Genomic DNA, 16,789 nt, shown 5'->3' on the forward strand with positions numbered 1-16,789 from the left:
CAGCGCCTGTTCCCGCCAAAAACTCGGGACTGCGCAAATCCTGTAAGGAAAATGGCAGATGTATCAGATGACCTTGCTGGCGCCTGTAGGCCACAGCGGTCCTCTCTGTTGCCAGATACCGGTGAGGAGACTGGGCGCAATTCATGCCACCAGCAATCCACCGAAGCAGGACGCAGGTGGTGGCACCAGAATCGGAGGCTTCCCTACAAGGAGGCCCCGTTGGTGGCCAGATACCGGTGAGGAGACTGGGCGCAATCCATGCCACCAGCAATCCACCGAAGCAGGACGAAGGTGGCGGCACCAGAATCGGAGGCTTCCTGACAAGGAGGCCCCGTTGGTGGCCAGATACCGGTGAGGAGACTGGGCGCAATTCATGCCACCAGCAATCCACCGTAGCAGGACACAAGTGGTGGCACCAGAATCGGAGGCTTCCCTACAAGGAGGCCCCGTTGGTGAGAGAGCTTTCGCCCGGCAGCGCAAGCAAGGTAAGCCTGTGATGTTTGGCCTCGCCCCCCCCCCCAACTCCTTTCCCTAGCAGTTGGGCGTGCAGGAGGAGGACTGCCTCAGCGAGTATTGGGGCCACGCTGAAAGGAACGTCAGCAGGAGTGGCCGCCCCAGAGCCTGTCGGAATCAGACGGGGAAGACGTGCAGGATGATGAGGCAGGCGGTGCTGAGCCCGTGGATGGGGCGTCGGAGCACCCAGAAGGCCATGAACAGCTCCCCCCGGTAAGATCGGGACTTGCTCGGGGGGGAGGAGGTGAGTGCAGATGCCCCCTATGTGGCCCCTCCCTCAGGGCCTACTCCTACAGGGAATGTGGGGGTTCCCCCTGATGCTGCCACTGCAAAGGGCTGGATTCAGGAGGCCGTTCAGGTCTCACTGGCAGCGGCGCTTAAAGCGCGGAAGCCTGCAAGGCATTGCAAGGCAGGCTGTGATGAATGTGTCGCCCTCAGACTCTCAGGAGGAGATGTTGCCCGCTAAACAGCCCAGGGTGGCTATACGCCAGGACTCTGTGCCCTTGCGTAGAGGGAGGTCTTCAGATGAGTCTGGAGAGGACTCCCCAGATCTATTGTGACCCAGGGTCAGTGGGTCAGAGACATTGCTGGGCAACCCAGACAAGGGGCCCTCCTCCTCGGAAGATGGGGAGATGATTGAGGACTCTGCTGCAAACTTACACAGTCAGAGGCTCTCTCTTATGGTGGATTTTCAGCCACTAATTAACCAGGCTATTGCTGCGCTTGATCTGTAGCCAGTTACAGAGGAACAGATCTCTCCTGTGTCCAAGGGCTCCTTGGTGCTGCCTAAGGCTAAGGTACCGCAGATTAAATCAGTGATACCTGAGGGCTTTACTAAGACCATCAAGGAGGAATGGGCAGCTATTGCGACTCCCAAAGCGTATGTTGACATTGGCTAGCAAATTGTACAACTTTGAGGAGGAGACTCTGGACTTGCTGAAGGTGCCACTTACGGTTGCTCACTTCGGGGCCCTACTTAGTAGCACAGTGGTACCCAAGGATGGGGACTCCTCTTCTAAGGAGTCAGAAAACAGAAAAGCAGAATCTGCACTGCGCAGGGCCCACGAGGCTTGAGCAGTGGCCATCAGAGCTGACACCACTGTGTCCTTGGTGTCTAGAGCATCAGTCTTGTGGGTTGGCGAGTTACCCAATGACCCTCCCACTAATCAGTCTAAGATGTGGCATAAGCTACTTCGTCTGCAGAGGGCGGCTGCCTTTTCAGCGGATGCTACTCTGGACAGTGTTCAGTTCTCGGCACGTGCGGTCAGTGCAGGTGTCCTGGCAAGACGCAACATATGGCTAAAATTTTGGAAGTTGATAATACGTCTAGGGCTAAATTAGCTGCTGTTCCCTATGCTGGGGGGAAAGCTAATTGGGAATGAGGCCCTGAAAGAGGTCCTCATTGAAACTAAGGATAACCGCAGGGCTCTGCCATCAGCTCCTAGGAAGAAGGACAAGAGTTTTAATCATAGACCGATGCAAACCTTCAGGGCGTTTAGACCTCAGTTTGTCAGAGGGAGCCTTTTAGGCCTTTTTGATCGCAGTGGAACAGATCCAGAGGCCAAGGCAGGCAAGGGTGCACTCAGCAGAACCATCAGTCTCTCGGAAACCAGCAGCGGGGCCCCAAAGCAGCAGTTCTGACTCCCACTCAGGCAAAGTGGGGGTCTGCCATTTGGACTGTTTTGGAAAGAATCCATCGACAGGTGGGTTCTTTCCATTAGCCTACACGGGTACGAAGTGGAGCTGGCCAGCCCCCCAGGAAACAGATTCCTCCTTACCCCTAGATCTGGGAAACCGGAAAAGCACAAGGGGTTGTCCATGGCCATTCAGTATCTGGTGGCTATAGGGGCCATAGAGGAGGTCCCACCTCTTCAGAGAGGCAAGGGCATCTATTCTGTGATTTTACAGTGCCAAAAAAGGACGGATCGGCCAGGGCAGTTCTCAACCTACGCCCAGTCAACCGTTTTGTGATAAAAAGGAGGTTCAGGATGGAAACCCTTTGTACCATCTCAGAGGCATTGCAGATGGGGGACTACATGACTTCAATAGATCTCCAGGAGGCGTATTTACACATCCCCATTCATCCACGCAGTCGACATATACTCCACTTCTGCTACATGGGGAGGCATTATCAGTACAGAGCCCTTCCTTTTGGTCTCTCATCAGCCACCCAAGTTTTTATGAAGGTTCTAGTCTGCTAGTGGCCACTTTATGCACTGAGGGGGTCCACCTGTATTGTTACCTCGACAACTTGCTCAAGAAGGGGCAGTTCAGTCGGCTCTGTCCAGAACAATGTCTGTGTTACGTGCGCATGGGTTTCTGATAAATGTGGGCAAGAGTCACCTGATGCCCACACAGAGCCTTCGTCATTTGGGCATGGTAATGGACACCTCAGTAGGCAAACTGTTTCTGCCACAGGATCGGATGGAGGTCTTAACGTCACTGGCTCGTGTGATTGCTTCGAGACTGTGGGCCAGCCTTCTCAATCTAGCAAGTTTGTTGGGTCTCATGGTGGCGGCTATGGACTCGGTGCCTTGGGCGAGGTTTTCATCTACGCCAGTTACAGTGGGGTTTCCTCCTTTACCAGCACAGGATTGCCCTCAAACGTGACAAGAACATTCCTCTCTAGGTGTCTCTTCGCGAGTCGATTCGTTGGACGGCCCGGGGAACCTAGACAAGGGCAAGCTGTTCATAGAACCCGAGAGAGTGATGGTCACGACGGACACCAGTCTATCGGGCTGGGGGGCTCACTGTTGGAACAGTTCTGCCCAGGGGCTTTGGTCGGTGGAAGAGTTGCTCCATAGCATAAACTGGCTCGAGCTGTGGGCTGTCTTTCTGGCCCTAAGAGCCTTCACGCCCTTGGTGAAGGGAAGGAATATCTTAATGTGTACAGAACAACTTAATATCCATTCTGGACCATCATGTAAACAGAATTTCCAATGTTCGGGCAGATTGGCTAAGACGGCAGGAGATCCAGCCGGCAGAATGGGGCCTGCACCCTCAAGCTGGGATGTCCCCAGATAGACTTGTTTGCATATCCTCAGAATGCCAAGATTCAGAGGTTTTACTCACGTTGCCCGATGTTGGGGGCAGAAGAGACGGATACGCTATCGGTGCCATGGCGTCCGTGTCTGCTGAATGCATTTCCTCCAGTGCCGCTGCTCTCCCGTTGCCTCAGGAAGCTGCGGGGTTTCCGGGCATCCCTGATATTGATTGCGTCTTTTTGGCCCAGAGGGCCTTGGTTTTCTGAGATCGTCGACTTGACCGTAGGTCATCCACTCAGTTTGCCAGACCATCCAGTTCTGCTGTGTCAAGGTCCGATTTACCATCCTTGCATCTAGAAAGTGTTCAGCCAACAAGATTTACCAATCGACTTGGCGTAGTTTTCTGCGCTGGACAGCAAAGCTCTCCCTGCAGCTGGACAAGTGCAGGTCGAGGGGATTACTAGGTTTTTCTTCAGGATGGCCTTGCGCTTGGTCTGAAACCCAACACGCTTAAACACCAGGCGGCGTGCTTGATCCAGATGTTGTTTCCTCATCAGCGTTTGTTCAGGCGTGGCACCCTCTTCTACGCAAGTTCTTGAGGGGGGCAGCTTTGTTGTCTCCTCTGGTCTGCCATCGTTTTCCGTCATGGGATTTGCATATTGTGTTGTGGGGTCTGCAGTTTCCGCCATTTGAACCACTTTGATCTGTATCATTGCAGATGCTGTCCTGGAAGGTGGCCTTTTTAGTAGCTGTAACATCAGCCAGGAGGGTTTCTGAATCGCAGGCTCTGTCAGTTGAGAGTAATTTGTGTAATTTCTCTAAGGACTCTGTGAGACTTATCCCGGATCCTTCGTTTATCCCTAAGGTAAAGTCTCAGTTTAATCGTGAGGCGGTCATTTAATTACCTTCTTTTTGTCCGGATGCTCGTCACCCTGCAGAGAAGGAGTGCAACCGGACGCAGGCTTTTCGTAAGTCAGATGCTCTTTTTGTGGCCTTTAAGGCTTCTAAGATGGGATGCAAGGTCTCTTCAGCCATTATTGCTCGATGGGTTCATTCATGCATTACGATGTTGTATGAAGAACTTTCGGTGCCTGGTCAGATTACGGCGCACTCAACTACATCGGCAGCCACTTCCACTGTGTTATCTTCACCGGTGTCCCATGAAGAGATTTGCAAGGCGGCTACTTGGTCGTTGCCTTTTACATTTTCAAGGCATTACAAGTTGGATGAACATGAAGCTGCCAGAGCAGCATTTGGTCGGAGGGTCCTGCAACAGGTCCTTCCGGGTCAGTAGCTCCAGCTTGGGTATTTTCCCTCCCGTGGTTGGTGCTGTGGTATGTCCCAAGCTTGGGTGACCTCCTACACCAGCCGAGAAAGGTACATTGGTACTCACCGTGAAGGTGTCTTCTGGCTGGTGTAGAAGAGGTCACCCAAGGCCCGCCCAGGTTGTGTTAGGCTGGAGCTGATGATCTGGTTGTAGGGGGACAGTTTTTCTGTCTTTCTCCGCATTATTGTTTGTATATTGTTGTATATTCTCTGTTGTGTTCTGTGGTTTTCATTCCGTAGCTTGAGCTGTTTTAAGCACTGAGGAGATCCGCCCACATGCACTGGGTTAAGGATCTTCAAGTACGACTACTTCCTGCCTTTTGGAGCATGTGGGGGGGATGTAATCCCAAGCTTGGGTGACCTCTTCTACACCAGCCAGAAGACACCTTCACGGTGAGTACCAATGTACCTTTCTCTCTGAGACCAATGCATTTAAAGTTTGAACACATACCCCAAAGTGAAATAACTAGCACAGTATGCCTATGACACCAGCATGTTCAAGCCAGAAGCTAAGAAAATATTCCATGCCCCTTCCTATCCACCTCCAGCACAACACCCACCCACCCCCATGGCTGTTGCTGGTGTCTATCTTATGTTTCTTTAGATTGTGAGGGACAGGGAGCCATTTTATTTATATCTATGTAAACCGTTTTGGGAACTTTTGTTGAAAAGCAGTATATAAATATTTATCGTATTCATATTCCTCTGCCACAGCTGAAAAACAGATGCACAAATGAAGGAGGAAAACGTACCTTACAACTGTAAAGAGATGAAAAAACCAAGACGTAGGTATCTTAAATGAGTTTTAGATGTGCAGGCCCAGCTGAGCCAGCATAGTGTAGTGGCTAGAGTGTTGGACTAGGACCGGGAAGACCCGAGTTCAAAAACCAGGAAACTCACTGGGTGACTCTGGGCCAGTCATGTATCTCTCCGCCTAACCTACCTCACAGGGTTGTTGTGAGGATAAAAATAAGCATGTACATTGCTCTGAGCTCCTCAGAGGAAGAGTGGGATATAAATCTAAAAAATGAAAAATTGAATGATTTACATCTGGGGGTGCTGAAGGAACTTGCAGGTGCAATCTCAGATCCATTCTCTGTAATCTTTGAAAACTCCTAGAGAATGGGCGAGATGTATGTGTCTTTGTGTTGTGTGTGCATTCATGTTTCTGTATGTCTGTGTGCATTGTTTAAGATGGTACGTTCGTGTACATATGCTTGTGCTCTGTGTGCATACATGTTCATGTGTTTATGTTGCATGTACTTGTGTAGTATATTTATGTGCACATTTTTTGTTGTGTGCATGTGCTTGCATGCGTTTGCATGGGCTTGTGTATGTGCACGTTTTTGTAATAGTTTTGTATCTGGTTAGATTAGATTTTAACTATGCTGCAGGATCATAGCCTCATTGCTTAGGCCTTATACCCTGAGGTTGTAGATTTCATAACTCTACAGTGTTATAGATTGCTATTGCTTTTATGTTATTATATCATATACCCTTTTGTCTTGTTTTATGCTGGTCTAGGACCATAATAAAGATGACTGATTGATACGTGTGTGTGTGTGTGTATGCAAGTATCCATGTGTACCTAGTGTACGTGTATTTTTTGCATGTACATTCGTTTGTGTTGCGTTCATGTGTGCTGTGTAAATGTGTGTTTTGTTTGCATGTGTGTGTTTATGTGCCTTTTCAAATCCATTGCATGCTCCCCTCAAACTGCCACTCACAGTGCTCTATTCACCTGGTTTTCCCCACGTGTCCATGTTTCTCCTCCCTACCCACCCCTTGGATTCCCTGAGAATTCACATTCCATACTGAATGCAATAGGCATTGTACTTGTAATAGAATTCACTGGCTGGCTCTCCATGCAGATGTACTGGCAATCTGGCTTCATCCTTAAACAGGCCATGTTCTGTATAACTCAGCCAGTACTTAGTAGCCATAGGCTTTAATGGGGTAGGAAAATCTTTACTTCACCATCCAAGAAAGGATTGCCTTTCTAGACAAACCTGAACAGATTACATCAGTCATTTTCATCAAAATTTGAAAGAAATGTGACATGTCTGTCATATAATATGACAAAAAAGGGTAAATGTACAAATTTTCAGCACTTTTAATTTGCTGTACCTTTGTCAATTTTTATCCAACCACTTTGAAGTTAGGCACTCGTAGATTGTGTACCATGAGTCGAAATCAACTTGACGGCACGCCTTTTCTTAGATAATGCACATCAAGTTTCAAGTTATTAATTCAATGGATTCAATATTGACAAGGAATACGATTTTGAGGCTTATTGCAGTATCTTTTTTGTTACTCGTCTTAACTAAAAGGGGCACCCTATGCCAGTTACATTTAAAGTGTTGGAAAAAACTTCAGAAGTGGAGCAGCTAAATTTTATCTCCTCTTTCCTACTGTTCTTGAAATAGCACCTGATGCTAATCTTGGGGAACTGTGCTATTTGAATAATTCAAGCAGTATGCCACTATTTCTCCTCTCAAGTAAGTTTACTTAAAGGAAAGGTTGCAACATGCGGACTGAAGGATTCAATTAGCACACCACTGTGCTATTCTATAGTAAATTTACTTGGGAGAAGCAAATCTTTTGAATCCCAATGGCATTTGCTCACTTCCTTCTCAAATATTGTAACACAAACCAGTAGATCTGGGATATGAATATGAAGAATATTTATATACCACTTTTCAACAAAAGTTGCCAAAGTACATCTTACATAGAAATGTAAGATACATAGGGGTACACAGAAGTAATTTTTTTAAAAAAATGAATCCCAGTCTCCAAAGGGCACACGATCTTAAAAAAAACCCCATAAGATAGACACCAGCAACAGCCACTGGAGGGATGCTCCGTAGAGATGAGCACGGAAGAGGTGGGGGGCGGTTTGATGGCGAGGGTGGGATAACTTTAAGGGCGGGGGAGGGAGCACTTACCCCTCCCTCTGCTCCCCCCCCCCCACCAGTGCTGGCTGGAAAATTGGTCCGGCGGGGCAGTAGCATACCTCCCTGCTGCCCCATCCGCTCTTCGGACTGGAAGTAGGTGGACGTAGCTTCTGCGCATGCGCACATGAGGCACATGCGTGTTGATGTGCGCATGCACGTGAGCTACTTCTGTCTACTTCTGGTCCGAAGAGCAGATGGGGCGGCAGGGAGGTAAGCTGCCATCCTGCCGGACTGATTTTCAAGCCAGCATCCTCTCCCCTCTTAAAGTGCACCATCCCCCACCCTTAAAGTTATCCCACCCCTGCCATCAAACTCACTGAACCGGCTAGTGTTCGAACCTGTTCAGAGGTTCGTAAAAGGGCCTCTGAAGAGGTTCATGCACATCCCTAATGTTGTGCTGGGGATGGATAGGGCCAGTTGTTCTCCCCCTGCTACATAAAGAGAATCACCACTTTTATAAGGTTCTTTTTTGCTGTTAGCAGGAGACAACACTGGGCAGATAACACCGCCTATAGCTGTACCTAGCCTAAATTCTCTTCATGTCTCCTGAGTCAAGGAGCCAAGCAGGATAACAAGAGTCTTTTTCCAACCTAAATAACTAGGATCCCCCTGTCCTATCAATCAAGGATGCAACACACCATTAGGCACAATTTTTTCCTCCAATTTTCTTTATTGGACTTAATCGTTCATACATAATTATATCAGTACAAATTTCAGGGTCACCACTATGCCATACTTTAATTCAAATACAGACTCTGTGACATTACAGAAATCTTATTCCTGCTCCAAACTGAACTCCATCACATATCCTGGAAAAACAAAGGATATTACTAGTGAGATACATAACATTTATGTGGTTTTAATTTAAAAAACACAAGTGTTGTTGCCCAAACACATTTAAGCACAAAACTTTGTTTAGCTGTTGCATTTCTGTGTCTCCTATAACTATTTGAATACTACAGACTAAATTCTCTTCTCCATTAAGTGGAAACTTGGTAAGAGCCTACCAAAATATGCTGATGAAACCTTGTTCTATTTTTCATTTTTAGCTAAATCACATCAGAAGTTATGCTTGGAATCAGGTTAAAATAAGAACAGAGTATATTCTAGGGGAAGTGGGATGGGCTATCCTGGATGCAATCACATACCTCCTGAAAAGAACAGGCTTGAAGCCTGGGAGAGCTCCAGGATTCCCAAGAGGCAACTGCAGCCAGGAACACTTTTTAAGTCTGTTATACTGAATGCAACCATTCCTAGAGAATATGGACCTTGATTTTAATGTCTTCACTCCCTCATGCACCAATGATTCCAGTGTGCTCTATGTGAGAGTGCACCTGAAGACCATTTGGAACCTACAGCTGATACAATAAAAAACCCGTATCTGTGGACCCACCATTTGCAGTTTCGTATATCTGCGGACGGGTGATTGACACCCGACCCTGGCATGCACAAATGAAATCCAGCCAAAAAGAAGGGGTTAATTCCATGTATCTAGAGGTCAGAGGCAACCGGAAATTACTGCAGAGGTTATTTCTAGCCGCCATTTTGTGAATTGGAGCCATTTTTTGACTCATTTACTAGAAAAAACGATGTGAAAACAAGGGGGAAAACTAAAAATGGGACTATTTACTGGGAGGGGGGGCACTGCTGGATTGCCGGAGGCCCACTGAGCATGTTAGGGCACTTTATTTTGCCCTTTAAAGCCTATCCGTTGGTGTTTTTTTAAACCAACTTTCAGGATTCCGAGAGATCCCGCCCTCCCCCCCCCCGATCCCATTGCCCCAATTATTTATTTATTTATTTATTAGATTTATATACTGCCCTTCCAAAATGGCTCAGGGCGGTTCACAATAACCCCGTATTCATGAGTAGTGGAGAACAGAACACCCGTGAATACTGAGGTTGTCTTGTTCAACCCCCTTTTTTAAAGCTGCGCAAGGCATAGAAAGCATACCACATCAATTTTTATGGATAGGGCTGTAGCTCAGTGGTAGAGTATCTGCTTTGCATACAGAAAGTCCCAGGTTCAATCCCTGGCAGCTCCAAGTAGGGCTGGGAAAGATCCCTGCCTGCAATGCTGGAGAGCCACTGCCAATCCGTGTAGACAATACTGAGCTAGATGGACCAAGAGTATGACTTGGTATAAGGCATGTTCCTAGGTTTGCCCTACTCCACCAGCTATCATTTTGCTTTTGAGCATGATTCAAAGTGCTGTTTATAACCACATACAAAGCCCAGAATTGCTTGTGCCAAGCATCTCTTAGGGATCACATTTGCCCATCTGAATATCTGCAACCTGTAAGACTGGTAGATAAAGCCCTGTTCCAGATCTTACTTTTGCAACAACAACAAAAGATCATTCAGGGAAAAGGCTTCTTCTGTGGTGGAATCACAGGGTATTAGGCAACATCTCTGTACAGTTTTACATGACAGGGAAAAACCATCAAGATTTGTTAGCCCTTTAGAAAGAAATCAATTTCTAGCTTTGTAGCTCTATGGACCCTGAACAACGTAAAAAGGAGACCAGTTCTTTTGCTTTCTTATGGGATGGGAAGAAAGCATATAGTGAATTTCATTGTATTTTTAAATCGTGAACAGTCTTGACCACTATTGTAAATCATCTTGACTCTTAGTTAATAGGTTTTAAGTAAAAATGCAATACAGAATTTAAATAAATCATAAAACACAGACTAAACATACCTGTCCCCACTTTGTACACCCATAGGTATACAGTAGTTGAGTTCTAATCGTGCGATGTTTCCAAGCCTGAGAACTATTCCAGCACCATAAGACCATCGGATATATTCTGCTAGTTTACGAAGATGAGCCTTAGGTCCTTCACCTGAGAAGGGAAAGGAAGTCATTTTCACAACCATTATCCCAAGCTTTCTTCCAAGTATAGGGAGTTGAAGTATTTAAAACACACCGAACTCCAAATACAAAATTCAATCCTAGGTGCAAAACACACCTGACTTCCAGTAGAACCCAGTCTTTTGCAGATCTAAATGACTTTTTAAAAGGCTGTTGGGCCTTTTATGTATTTGCATCTTACCATAGTTAAGGTTACACAGGTTGCCTGCATTGAGAAAGAAGTGTGTTCGAAAGAGATCTCCAAATCCTCCACGACCTGGCCGAAAAGGGAGAGGTGTGTACAAGTGCAGACCTCCTGCCCAGTAGGCTTCACCACCCAGGTAATCACCTAGAACAGTAAATCAAAATAAAGTGTTCTCCATGTTAGAAATCCAAAAGGACACTTTTCAAAATTAGATAATTTAACAGTACCAATCTACAGTTTCTAACTCTGATCTTAGTGTGAAGATCTTACTGTACAGACACCTAAAACCACTGTGCTTACCATGCAAATATTTCAATCTATGCACAGAATGAGTTTTGTTCTGGGCGGCAGTATCAAGGCAGTGTGTGCGCACCTGCATTCAGAATGAGGCCTTTCTGATTCAACCTGAGCAGGAGCTAAAATTAACTGAGCAGACATCAAAAAAACTTGTGTGCATGCACACATGTGTGCACACAAAGGGAATACTGGGTTAAACCAGCTATACAATATTAGGTACCAATGCTTGAACTATCCATACAATGAAATGTAGAAACTAAAACCAAAATTAATTATTGTGGATAGGTACCAAAGGTTGAATTGTCTGTACCATGACAGAATTGCCTGTACTGTGAGAGTTAGGTACCAAGGCTCTCAACTGTGACATCTAGAAAACAAGAAATAAGTTAGGTACTGTGGCTAGGTACCAAAGGCTGTATTGTCCATACCATGAATGTTCATTATCAAGGCAGCAGGACAAATATAGCATCAGATACAGTGGTCCCTCGACTTACGAACTACTCGACATCCGAATTTTTCAACTTACGAACGAAAAAAGTGGCCGCACGCTTACGAATTTTTCGACATCCGAACGGAAAACTGTTGGCGGTTTTAGATGAGGTTTCCTCGACTTACGAATTTTAGATGCGGTTTCCTCGACTTACGAATTTTTGTGAACGATCTCAGTGAGGATCAGGCTGCAGCCCAGGAAGCTGTGGAGCACTTTGATAATGTGGTCGTTGCCCCATGGCGAGCAATGCTCCGCAAGAGACAGAGGCAGCAGACCATGGACCAGTTTGTGGTGAAGCAGGCAAGGCAGGAGGAAGAACCTTGCTGTTCTTCCCAGTTGTCACCCTCTGCCTCCTCTTCCCAGAAATGATTTTTTTGGTTTGAAAATTAAAAAGTTCATTGCTGTTTGCAGTTTACATTTCCTGTTTTTCCTGTTCCCAGGTTGAGGTGTGTGGTGTAAAGAAATGTAACCTGAGGGTGAGGCATGTTCCTTCGAAGAGTGCCTGCCTTAGAATTGCACACAAGTGTCCTTAACATGTTCCCAAGTTGAGATGTGTGGTGTAAAGAAAGAGGCATGCTCCTTCGAAGAGTGCCTGCCTTAGAATTGCACACAAGTGTCCTTAACATGTTCCAAAGCTGAGGTGTGTACAGTAATGCTTTAAAATGTTGGCTGAGGCATGTTCATTGTGCCTGCCTGTCTTTGAAAAGCACTGCAGTGACCTGCATCAGGTCAAAAAACTGTGTTGAGTAAGGTTTAGAAATGTTGGCTGAGGCTGAGGCATGTTGAATGTGCCTGCCTGCCTTTAAAGTGCCCTGAAGTGACCTGCATCAGGTCCCCAAAAAATGATAAAGTGCTGTTGTAAATGTTTATTGTTGAAAAGTAATGTTGCTGTGCAGTTTGCATGCCTTTAAAGTGCACTTGATAAAGAGTTTTGCACAAAAAACTGGGTGTCTGGGTCTTTTTCCTAGGCTCCGGAACGAATTAATCCGTTTCCAATGCATTCCTATGGGAAACCGCTTTTCGACTTACGAACTTTTCGACCTACGAATGTGCATTCGGAACGGATTAAGTTCATAAGTCGAGGGACCACTGTAGCTAGATTTTATGGGGTTTCAACTTCCCACATGATTAGTACTTGTCAGTGTAGTGCAAGCAAAAACAGGTTGGGTCTCAGTTGGAGCTCAAGGCTAGGGGAGATGCAACTATTAACTCTCGATGCCAAGGAAAGCAGAAATTGCACCTCAGGCAGGTCAGAAGGCCAGTTCTGTGCCTTCTGCTTGATCCCCAGTGCCAGAATCCCATTCACCTTTGGATGATAAGACTGATGCCCTGGTCTCAGTTACATGCATGCTGCATGAGTCTGAATGCCAGAATCCCTCTCAAGATTGAGAGGAGAGCTAGTCTTGTGGTAGCAAGCATGGCTTGTCCCCTAAGGTAAGCAGGGTCCACCCTGGATGCATATGAATGGGAGACTTGATGTGTGAGCACTGTAAGATCCCTCAGGGATGGAGCCGCTCTGGGAAGAGCAGAAGGTTCCAAGTTCCCTCCCTGGCTTCTCCAAGACAGGGCTGGGAGAGATTCCTGCCTGCAACCTTGGAGAAGCCGCTACAGGCAGTGTAGACAATACTGAGCAAGATGGACCTATGGTCTGACTCAATATATGGCAGCTTCCTAAGTTCCTATTGTTGCTAGAAAGCCTAATTTTGGGGAGCACAGAGTGCACCCCTCTACACAGCTGGAACTGTGCGCACACAATCTCCATTTGGGATACTTCAGTTCATGGGAGCGTTAACTTTTCACTTGCCCATATTGGCAAAAGCTCACAGCTGGTAGCTTGGCTAGAGCAGAGATGGGAGAAAGTACCCCAAGGTCAGAATAGCTAAGACTGCAAAGGATCATCCCCAACCTCTCTTGATCTCTCAAGAGAAGGCAGACAGCCAGCAAGATAGCTGGCTAGCACTTTCTGCCACAACTCAGATAAGAAGCAGTATTTCCCAACGCACCATTAACAGCCCTATTAGCAAAGGACCAGAGCGGAGGCAGTTCATTAAAATCTAAAAACATATATCTTTGTACCTGGAGCAGCGACACTGTTTCCAATTAAGCCTTAAGTCCACCAGCTATTCATAGCTACACACACACCTCCACAAGCTATTCTTGCCTTTTGTTTGGCAAGTTATACCCAAGACTGATCAGCTCATGCAACTGTGAATTTCTTTGTTTTACCCGAGCGATTTTCTTCTCCGTCAGGGAGGGAGCATGACTTAAGCATTGCCTCCAAGCATGGTTCTGAAATATAAATACTCCTGACCATGCCACATGGCCTTGGAATCTGCATGGAAGTCTACCTGGACCTTCATCATATTGGTTCTTAAGCGTGCGAGTGGTAGCTCTATGCTACTTGCCCTTCCTTCTTCCCGCTTTTCTGCCTTTATCCCTGCGAGATCTGCCCATGTACCCATCTACAAGTGCACCGAATGCAGCAATAGACCAAGGAGAGGTAAAGCCGATCTTCTGCCTCTTTGAGTCTCCTTGCCCCGTTTCTCTTCTCTCTGTTCCGGACTCCAAGCCCTTTCTACAGCAAGCCTTAAGTTGATTTACCTACCATTTGGACCTTAAGCTAAATTCCTCTCAGTAAGAGTCTTGTTAAGACTGTCAGTTAAGATTTTATTGCCTTGCTGTATTAACTTTTGCCTTCCTGTATCCCCCAATAATCCTAAATAAATTTGCTGCATTGCATCTCTGCCTCCTCATCATTTCCAAAATGCAACACTTGCTCAAATTGATATTGTAACAGAACTGCTCACCCAAGCCAAGCTAATTCCCCACTCTAAGCCAAAAGCACAGTTAGAATGCCTAGCCAGTGTTCCAGAGGAGTTCTAGAAACAGGATGGAGTCTGTATAGGCAGCTTTGAATCAGAAGACATATGCCCATGCCTTGGCCAAAGTCAAGGCACTTTGAGACTGTGAGATGGAAGCTGGCTCATCACTGTTGTCCAGTGTTGGAGCTGGCAGAATTTGCCGATTCCCAGAATTCAAGGCAACTGAGGGTTCCATGTAGGCACTGAGCCCCAAAGAGCTATGATAGAGGATGCCATATTTTAAACAGGAATTAGGCAGATGCACTGGGATTCTTGGCCAAGTTACAGAGAGGCCAGAAGTGCTTTCTCTGAGAACAACATCCTTAATTAAGAGGAATGATTACACGGTGTCTAGAGTGTGCTTTTCTCAGTAGGAATTTACTCTTTATGCTTTTACTGCTTAGAAGAAAAGAAAAGAAGGAAATATATCTGCCAAAAGTCCACGGCTGCAGACAGAGCAGCAGCAGCAGCAAGGGGTGGGCAGAATGTGAGGAAAAAATAAGAACAAAAATTAAAATTAATGCCTAAAGAATATAAAGGTAATAAAAACAAGAAATTAAAAAATGGATAAAGAGGCAAAAATCCTCATTTAGCTGGGTGAGAAAAACACCAAGAGAAAGCCTCTTCATGAGGCAGCTGTTGCAGTGGTCAAAGAAGAATTGAAGGAGAGTGGGCAAGGCTGGGCAAAGCTTTGGAAGGTCCGAATGAGATTCTGCTCAGGCTGTACCATGTTGCGGGCAGGGTTCCTGCCCAAACTGATCTGAGACAAAGCTTTGGAAGATTCTGAATGAGATACAGCTCAAGAGAAGAACCACAGGTATGACTGCACAGAGAAGAAGAGTGCAGTCAGGCATTCTTCCCAACACACTATTTTTCTGTGTAGCAAGCGGAAGCTTTTTCTTTCATTTGTACTGGGATTTGGAAGGGAAAGGAATATTCAAATAAGCAACCCTCCATCCAAAATAGTAAAATCCAGGACAACCTTTAGTGATTCAATACTACCTCGGTTGATGGGCATCTGCCACTTTGCCCCTGCCTTAATAGTCTTTTATTACTGAATATCAATGCAAACCTTCCAGTACTCTCCCCCCGCCCCCCCCATATAATTCTCTAAGGCACACCTGTGGATAATCTCATGTGTGGCAGCTCTCGCGAGAGTTTGTGAGTAGAAGCACCAAGATTGGGCAGTAGAGATTCCATATGCAGATGGGAGGAGGAGCCTGTGAGAGCAGAAGCACCATGGTGATTGGGCAGTGGGGATTCCGTATGCAGATAGGGAAGAGGAGCCTGTGGCTCAGTGGTGAACGGGCAGTGGGGATTCCCTATGCAGATAGGGAGGAGGAGCCTGTGACAGCTAAGGATAGTTCGAATGCAACTGTTACTGGCCAGAAGATGTTCTTGATTGTAGAGGAGAGGAATCTCTCTGTCTGTCTGTCTCTCTCTCTATAAAGGATAGTGGGCAGGAGTCTGTGAACAGAGGGGTTGTGGGGGAGGAAAGAGCCCCTTCAGGAGAAGGAGCCTGGCGTTGTGTGAATTAGATGAGAAAACAAGATGAATAAGATCTGTTAACTCAGGAAAGGCGGGGGAGGAGAGGAAGGGAGGGGAAGAAAGACAGAGGGGAAGACCAAGTGGAGAAGAGAGAAAAAGAAGAGAGGGAAAGAGAGAAAGAAAGAAGGGCGAGGGACATGCCTGGGCCCTCAGCAGCCTGAGGGGAATGAGCAGCCATGGCAGTGGCGGCAGCGAGAAAGGCAAACAGCAAGAGTGGGGCTCGAGTGAGGAGGTCTCTGGGGATAGGGGGCTGCAGCTTGGCCAACAGGCGCCAGCAACGCTGCAGCTGCAACCAAGAGGGCTGAAGGGGATGGAGGAGAGACCATGAGGGATGAGGGGGATGGAAGCAGGAGGAGGAGGAGGCATGCGACTCAGGTGAGAGTAGAGAGATCTCTGAGGTGAGGGGGGCTGTGGCAGGGGGTGAGGGGAGCAATCAAGTACTAGCGTGCAGATGCTCTGTTAAGCTAGTTTCTTTTTAAATGTATAAGGTCCCCCCCCCAATTTAAAAGTACAAACACATTTCTAGTCTTAAGACAGTCAAATTCATCCAGGTTCCTCCCACCTACTTAATAGAAACACAACATGATACATTTCCAGATTAATTCAGCGGCAGCTCCAGGTAGGGCTGGGAAAGTCTGAAACCCTATAGCTCGGTATTGCCAATTAGTCTATGTAGACAATGCGGAGCTATATGGACCAATGACAGCTACAGTATAAGCCAGCTATATATGCTCAGCCATATAAAGTGAAGATCAGACTGG

At 46.6% G+C, this 16,789-nt stretch overlaps 1 protein-coding gene across 6 annotated transcripts in view; it reads right to left on the reverse strand.

The window, feature by feature from the left end:
- Nucleotides 1-8,422: 8,422 nt before the first annotated feature.
- SAMM50 (SAMM50 sorting and assembly machinery component) overlaps nt 8,423-16,789 on the reverse strand; it is a 34,721-nt gene continuing 26,354 nt past the window's right edge. For 4 of the 6 annotated variants that reach the window (XM_053252891.1, XM_053252892.1, XM_053252893.1 and 1 more), the window contains 3 exons: nt 10,830-10,976; nt 10,478-10,619; nt 8,423-8,586 (listed from right to left, as the gene is read on the reverse strand). In XM_053252891.1, the coding sequence (XP_053108866.1) occupies nt 8,541-8,586; nt 10,478-10,619; nt 10,830-10,976 (335 nt within the window). In that variant the 3' untranslated portion in view covers nt 8,423-8,540. Of the gene's footprint in view, nt 8,587-10,477; nt 10,620-10,829; nt 10,977-15,575; nt 15,701-16,789 lie in introns of those variants that run through there. The other 2 variants (XM_053252895.1, XM_053252894.1) reach the window with 1 other exon arrangement.

The sequence above is a fragment of the Hemicordylus capensis genome, chromosome 5, assembly GCF_027244095.1.
Source record: "Hemicordylus capensis ecotype Gifberg chromosome 5, rHemCap1.1.pri, whole genome shotgun sequence".
Taxonomy (NCBI): domain Eukaryota; kingdom Metazoa; phylum Chordata; class Lepidosauria; order Squamata; family Cordylidae; genus Hemicordylus; species Hemicordylus capensis.